Genomic DNA, 8,167 nt, shown 5'->3' with positions numbered 1-8,167 from the left:
CCGATCTCACCACCACAGCGGACATCTATGGGTCCACACAGGAAGTTGGGGATCTATGTGGGGTACAAATCACCGTCGATTATCAAGTACCTGGAACCCCTAACTGGGGATCTGTTCACAACCCGTCACGCTGATTGCATATTTAATGAGGAACATTTTCTGGCATTAGGGGGAGATTTCAAGTACCAGAAAGAATGCCCGGAAATTGATTGGAATGTTCATGCCATTTCATCCTCTGATCCACGTACCCATGAGACCGAACTTCAAGTTCGGAAGATCATTAATTTGCAACATATTGTAAATAATCTGCCAGATTCATTTACTGATTTGAAAGGTGTTACAAAATCCTTAAACCCGGCCAGAAATGCGCCAGAAAGAGTGGAGGTATCAATAAAAACCACTCAACTCCCTATTCCCAAAAAGAGGGGGAGTAGTACGGCCTCTGACCTAAAGCATGCTTTTAGAAAGCAGCAAAGGAAATCAAGGAGAAAAACCTCGGAGTCAGCAAATGCAGGTCAACTCAGCATTGACAAACACCTGATGGGTAGTATACACCCAGTGGAAGGGCAACCTCCACAACCCAGTTCCAGTGTGCACAAACTGACTGGGACATCGGAACACCCAGACTCGATCGTATTGGGAAATCACGAAGAGTCACTAGGGGTGCAGGAAATTTCCATCAACTATATTGATTCTGGAGAATCATTTGACCGTAAGACTACGACTGTTGACATATATTTTGCTGAAAAGATTGTAGATACCCTTCTCACTGATCATGATCCAAGGTCTATCGTTGAGTGCCAAAAGCGCTCCGACTGGCCTAAATGGTAGGATGCAATCCAAGCAGAAATTGCCTCGCTTAACAAAAGAAAGGTATTCACTGAAGCAATACCTACACCTCCCAGTGTTTTCCCTGTGGAATTCAAATGGGTTTTTCTCCGGAAACGGAATGAGAACAATGAGGTGGTGAGATATAAAGCAAGGCTCGTAGCACAAGGTTTCACGCAGAAACCCGGCATTGATTTCACTGAAACATATTCTCCAGTAATGACTGCAACCACTTTTCGATATCTTATATCCTTGGTAGTGCAAAATCGTCTATCTATGCAGTTGATGGACGTCGTGACCGCATACCTTTATGGGTCACTAGATTCGGACATATATATGAAGGTTCCTGATGGAATCTCTGTCCCAAATAAAAATGCAAAACGCAACATGTATTGTGTAAAGCTGAATAAGTCATTATATGGCTTAAGGCAGTCGGGACGGATGTGGTACAACCGAGTCAGTGAGTTCCTTCTTCAGAAAGGTTACCCCAATAGTGCCGATTGCCCATGTGTTTTCATCAAGAAGTCCTCTATAGGATTTTGCATCATTTCTGTGTATGTTGATGATCTCAACATCATCGGCAGCACACCAGACATTGATGAAGCACACAATCACCTAAAGATGGAATTTGAGATGAAGGATTTGGGTAAAACCAAAATTTGCTTAGGTATTCAACTTGAGCACCTTCCCTCAGGAATCATGGCACACCAATCTGCCTATATCCAAAAAATATTGGAGAAATTCAATATGGACAAATCATATCCATCTAAAACTCCCATGGTGGTTCGATCTCTAGATGTGGAGAAAGATCCGTTTAGACCAAGGGATGATGGAGAAGAGGTGCTGGGACCTGAAGTTCCATACCTCAGTGCCGTTGGAGCGCTTATGTATCTTGCAAATTGCACAAGACCTGATATTGCATTTGCAGTGAATCTACTTGCTAGACATACGCAGCTCCCACCAAACGTCATTGGTCTGGAGTGAAGAATATCTTTCGATATCTCCAAGGCACAAAGAATCTTGGTCTATTTTTCCAGTTCCAGAAAAATCAGGACTCTGATATGATTGGATATTTGTCTGATCCCCATAATGCCAGATCTCAAACTGGTTTCATGTTCCTACATGGTGGCACTGCTATATCATGGAAGTCTTCGAAACAGACTCTGGTGGCAACATCTACCAATCATTCTGAAATAATTTCATTATTTGAAGTAACATGTGAATGTGTATGGCTTCGCAGAATGATAAACCACATACAACAGTCATGTGGAATTGGTTCGATAGGATCACCTACCATTATCTATGAAGATAATGCGGCCTGTGTTGCGCAGATGCAAACATGATACATCAAGAGTAATATCACCAAGCATATTTCTCCTAAATGGTTTCTCCCCCATAATCTTCAGAAAAGCGGAGAAATAAGCATTCTGCAAGTCAAATCATGCGACAACCTTGCTGATTTATTTACCAAGTCTCTACCAAAATTTACATTCCAGAAATGTGTTCATGGAATTGGTATGTGAAGACTTAGGGACTTGCAGGTGTCAGGGGGAGTCTCTTCTTGAGATATCCTCATTTTAATCACATCACATTATACTATCTTTCTTTGTGAGTATATGTTTCAGGATCTCATCAAAGATTTTATGAAGAACTTTTGAAGGAGAATCTTTTGAGATGATAGAACCTCTTGAACAATAGTGAAGATGATCTACATGGTCCAGCCTAGATTAGGGGGAGTGTTAAGACCAATTCTGTAATTAGGGAAAAATCTCCTCTTGCCCAAACCGTCGTTGCGGTTTGTCCCGCAACCGACGCCTTCCTTCGATCTCCTGAAATCGACGCCCCCTCGAGGGATCGCCGTGTCTCTTCGGGACGTATAAAAGGGGGCCTGTAACCATCGATCAATGAATTCGATCATTCTAATTCAAATGACGGCGCTGGGGAGTGGGACGCACGGCGGTGTACTTGGCGATGGGCAGCGGGCGTGTGTATCCATACCTGACTATCCGCGGAGCCATGGCAGCCAGAGATAGAGTTTAGAGGTCGGGGAGGGGAAACGAGCGGCGGCATCCCGTCGGTCGGTCGGTCGGTCGGTCATGTCCCGGTTTTTCCTTTTCTTTTGACGCGCCATGGCCGATGGCTCCGCCAAAGTTCTCGATCGCCGGCCATGACGGACTGGGCGAAAGACGAGACAATTTCTAGCCTTTTGCCACCGAGTGGCGTTGCCGTAAGGTCAGGGGAGGCCTGACCATTTCTATTTGGCAAATACTCTCTCTCCGTTCTTTTAGTCTGCATGTATGTTTTGCTTAAAATCAAAACATCTCTACTTTGACCAAAGATATAGAAAAAAGAACGCAGCACACAGAGGTGGGGGCAGGCCACACGCCATTAAGGTAACGGCCAGAGGTTACGGAGGAGCAGCAGCACGTAGTACGTACGCGCTGATACCTGAGCACGAAGCTGCGCGCGTCGATCATGCACATGCACGCGCTGCTGCCCCGCCTTGCTCTCCTCTGCCTCGCCGCCCAGCAAACCGGTCTGCTGCCGGTGGCCATGGCGCGAACCAACCTGACCGTGGGAGACGCCCTGACGCCGCCCGGGTACATCACCAGCCCGTCCGGCGGCTTCGCCTTCGGCTTCCGCGCCCTCGACTCCGACCCGACCAAGTTCATCCTCGCCACGTGGTTCCGCCTCGGGGACGACGGCAGCTCCTCCCAGCCGCAGTCTGTAGTGTGGTTTGCGAAAAAGACGACCATGGGCGACACGCCGATCGCCACCAAGGAGTCCGTCCTCAGCGTCACGGCCGACGGCCACCTCACGCTCACCGACGGCAGCGGCCAGGAGCTGTGGAGGGCCCCGACCCCCAGCATGCAACGCGGGTCCGTGCTCGCGCTGAGCGACTCTGGCAATGCTCGGTTCCTCGGCGGCGACGGGGACACCGTGCTCTGGGAGAGCTTCCGGTACCCGACGGACACGCTGCTGCCCGGGCAGCCCCTGGCTCCGTCGCCAGGGTCCCCGCTCGGGGGGTATCTCTTCTCCAAGCGCGCGGACGCGGAGTTCGCCACGGGGCGGTTCAGCCTGGCGGCCCAGCCCGACGGCAACGTCGTCCTCTGCATCGACCTCTTCACCGGTCACATACAGCACAACTCCTACTGGGCCACCAACACCTACGGCTCCGGCGACAACACGACCGTCACCCTGGACGACCGGGGCTTTCTCAACTACACGCTTCACGATGGCACCATTCACAGCTTGATTTCGCCGCCGGCGAGCAGCTCCGGTACCCATGGCGGCGACTACCTGCACTTCGCCAGGATGGACACTGACGGCATCGTCCGTACCTACACCCGCCCTAGAAACGGCGGCGGAAACACGCCTTGGACGGTGTCGGGAGCGCTCCCCGGCGACGGAGGCTGCACCAAGATAACGTCCTTGAGGCAGGGCCTGTGCGGCCCAGGGTCTTACTGCGTGGAGACCAGAGATCGGCTCAGCTGCCTGTGCCCGAGCGGGTACACTTACGTCGACGCGCAGCACACCGACAGCGGCTGCACGCCGGAGTTGGAGCCGCACAGCAGCTGCGGCGGGGAGAACGGCGGCTCCGACGAGTTCTCGTTCGTCGAGATGCCCAACACCACCTGGGAGATTTCGCTGTACCACAAGAAGTACCCGTCGGTCACGGAGGAGCAGTGCAGGAGCTACTGCCTCAGCCACTGCTACTGCGCGGCCGCGCTGATGATCAACGGATCCGACTGCGCAGAGGTGGGGGCGCTCACGTACGGCCGGCGGGCGGACGACATCACGACGACGACGCTGATCAAAGTGCGCAAGGGGAATGCTCCTTACACGGATGGACCGTCGGCGGCAACGAGAAAGATACTACGTCCCTACAAGATCGCCACCCTTTGCGTCTCCGGCCTCCTGTTGATCACCATCAGCGGCCTCGTGGCACGGCGCTACCTCGTCGGGGACGGCGATAGCCAGCGGCCATTGAACTATGGCGTGAGAGCGTTCAGCTGGAAAGAGCTACACCAAGCCACCAACGGCTTTCAGAAACTGTTGGGCAAAGGGAGCTTCGGGGAGGTCTACAAAGGGACGATAAGATCGCCGCAGCCACACCCCATTGCGGTGAAGAAGCTCATCGACTCCAACGAGTACAGCGAGCAGGAGTTCACCAACGAGGTGCAGTCCATCGGGCAGATCCACCACCGGAACCTGGTCCGTATGATCGGCTACTGCAAAGAAGGCAAGCATCGGATGCTGGTCTTCGAGTTCATGCCTGGCGGGTCGCTACGTGGAGCCCTCTTCGTCAACCAAGAGAGGCGGCCTCCATGGTGCTGGCGTGCCGAGGCCGCCCTGGCCATCGCCCGGGGGCTCGAGTACCTCCACGACGGCTGCAGCGCCCCCGTCATCCACTGCGACATTAAGCCTGACAACATCCTGCTAGACGACCACGGCGTCCCGAGGATCACCGACTTCGGGATCTCCAAGCTGCTGGGGAGCCAGCAAGTGCACACCACGGTGACCCATATCAGGGGCACCAGAGGGTACATCGCGCCCGAGTGGCTCCGCAGCGAAGCGCGCGTCGACACCAAGGCGGACGTGTACAGTTTCGGTGTTGTGCTGCTGGAGATGATCTGCTGCCGGAGGTGCCAGGAGCGTGTGGTGCACGACAACCTGCCGACGGGCACAGTAGATGACGATGAGACGGTCACGCTGTTCGGCTGGGCGGCGCAGCTAGTGGTCGCGCGAAGGACGGAGCTGATGCTAGACGGCGATGCGGAGGTTGAGACCGTAGAGGACATGGAGAAGGTAGAGCAGTTCGCGCGCGTGGCGCTCTGGTGCATCGAGCCGAACCCGCAGCTGCGGCCGACCATGCACCAAGTGGTGCAGATGCTGGAGACCAGGAACGGGGCTCAGATTCAGGCACTGCCTGACCCTCCAAACTGCTACGTAGAATCCTCACCTTTAATTCCTCAGCTCAAAGATTGAGTGACACGCGGATTTATATATCTTGAAAGTTCAAGAAAAAGATATCGACCTAAAGGATGTTTCATCTTTGGATATTCATTTTTTTTGTGGGGTGGTCATTCATCTAATTCTGTTGCTACATGTGGATCGTAAATCCAAAGAATAATGGAATGTGTTCGTACGGTCTCATTTCCTGTGCGTGTGAATGGGGAATATTCAAGGTTCTTCAAGTCATCCAGAGGACTTAGACAAGGTGATCTCATATCACCGTATTTATTTCTATTACGTGCTGAAGGTTTTTCATCTATATTGAAGAATTCTGTCACACACATCCTCTCTATTCCTTTAGGAGGACTGGACTGTGGCACCTTAGTCTGGGCCTTCGAGAAGCATGGTATGTATTCGGTGCGCTCAGCCTATCATTGTCTATTGAATAGTGTAGCTGCACATCGGCATATTGACCCAACATCATCGTGAGATTCTGTTCACCCCATGTCGAGGCAATGTCGGCAATTGAAAGTTCTCCCAAAAGTCAAGCATTTCTGGTGGAGGGTACTTCATGAGTTCATTCCTACCATGTGTGTTTTAAAGAGACGACATATTGAACTTATTGGGGCATATGAATTTTGTGGAAATAATGACGAGTCCATCTTCCATGCAATAATTCCATGTCCATCTATTACTCAAATATGGAGAGTTCTAAATGATGCAGCGGGCGTCAAACTCCCTTGTCTTCACCCAAAAACCTAGGGCTTCATATATCATCGCGGGAAGGTATGCTCCTCCAAGGATGCTAAGACTATCACAACAGCGGCGTATGCCATATGGACCAGTTGAAGCAAGGAAAAACGGGAAATCTGCACCTCTCACCAAAACAATTGCATGTTGGGTAGCAAATGTACTACAAGAGGTATCTGCAGATACTCGCCACACTGATCTCACCATGAGAAGAAACTAGTTAACTGGAACCCACCACCACAAAATACTAGCAAGATAAATGTAGATGGAAGTTTTAATCCTACGACTGGTATTGGGGCTACAAGATGTGTGGCACGAGATAGTATGGGTCGCCTCCTTGCTGCTAGAAGTCATTGGTACAGTTCTGTGCCTAATGCCCTGTCGTCGTAAGCGCTCACGTACCGTGATGGTGCTGAACTTGGAAATACTTTGATAATTTGATACAGCTTTGGGAGGCTCGTCAACATCAGGTCTGAAATTATGGGAATCCTTCAACAGACTCAAGAGATGGCCTCACAGTTACTAGATTGTAGATTGATCTTTGTCAGACGTGAGGCTAACTTTGTTGCCCACTTATGTGCAATACAGGTTAATTGTGAGAACTTGTGTATAGTGGTCTGGAACTACTCCACCTTTCCTTGCAAGATGTATCCAAAATGATTGCAATATGTTGGCAGCTGAATAAAAGAATCCTGAGTGTTTCGCAAAAAAAGGCAATTAATCAGAATAAGATATCAGCATGTATGACAAACCAATCGGTAGCATCACAGGGCAGGCAGATGTATTTTTAAGCATATATCCCCCAAAAAATACATTGCGTGTCATTTTCCTCATTTTTGCATGTGGCGTCCACCGGTCATGAATTCTCTCAGTATTCTGCATTTTACTTTTAGCAGTCATTGGTCTTCAGTCAATCTCTAACTCAATGAGAAGATGACGTAACCACCTAGTAGAAAAACTAAAAGAAAAAGATACACTGCAAAAATAGGTTTCTTCAATGCATTTCTTCCTTCAGTCCACGATCCTCGGTTCTTTTTAGTGTACCGAAGCAGAAGTGGTATTTGATAAGCTACGCAATATACCTCATGCAAAGCTCTAATATTAAAGCTAAGCATGTAGGTTAATAACAGACTAGATCATGGATGGCGCGCGTTGCCGCACCCGTCCATTTTTTCAAGAAGATGGTTTGAATTTTCTTTCCTATACGAGAAATGAAACATGGAAGTTAAATTTGGTAAAACTTGTCTATACAATGTCAGTAATTGAAGTGAGGGAATTTCAATCATTTTACAAAACAAAATTGGGTCAAATATGTACCACATATAGCTAGACAGAGGAAAGGATCATTTTACTGGATGGAGCAAAAGCCATCTGTAAGGATAACATAAGAAAGTTATGTTACCATCTTCTTGTTCCTGCTCTTTTGACTATTTTGTGAATAATTTTGCATGAAATCGGCACTAAAATGGAAACTTTCATTCCGATCCACTTTTGCTAACTTTGGTAGTTTCACAAAAAATACATAATAATGTAATAATAGTGAAATAAGTATTGAACATAATATTCCTTACATATAGTGGTATTAATCCAGGTAACATTTAAATACACTGGGCCAATGAAAAATTAAATTGAA

At 49.1% G+C, this 8,167-nt stretch overlaps 1 protein-coding gene across 1 annotated transcript; it reads left to right on the top strand.

Annotated features, from left to right (window-relative positions):
• The first annotated feature begins 3,309 nt into the window (after positions 1–3,309).
• Positions 3,310–5,851, top strand: LOC125553924 (G-type lectin S-receptor-like serine/threonine-protein kinase LECRK2). Its single transcript, XM_048717575.1, has one exon. It carries the CDS (start codon positions 3,310–3,312, stop codon positions 5,815–5,817), a length of 2,508 nt encoding a protein of 835 aa, XP_048573532.1. The 3' UTR covers positions 5,818–5,851.
• Positions 5,852–8,167: the final 2,316 nt, after the last annotated feature.

The sequence above is a fragment of the Triticum urartu genome, chromosome 4 (genome assembly GCF_003073215.2).
Source record: "Triticum urartu cultivar G1812 chromosome 4, Tu2.1, whole genome shotgun sequence".
In the NCBI taxonomy this organism is placed as follows: domain Eukaryota; kingdom Viridiplantae; phylum Streptophyta; class Magnoliopsida; order Poales; family Poaceae; genus Triticum; species Triticum urartu.
The sequence above is the reverse complement of the archived record's forward strand: the minus strand, read 5'-3'. Positions and strand labels throughout refer to the sequence as shown.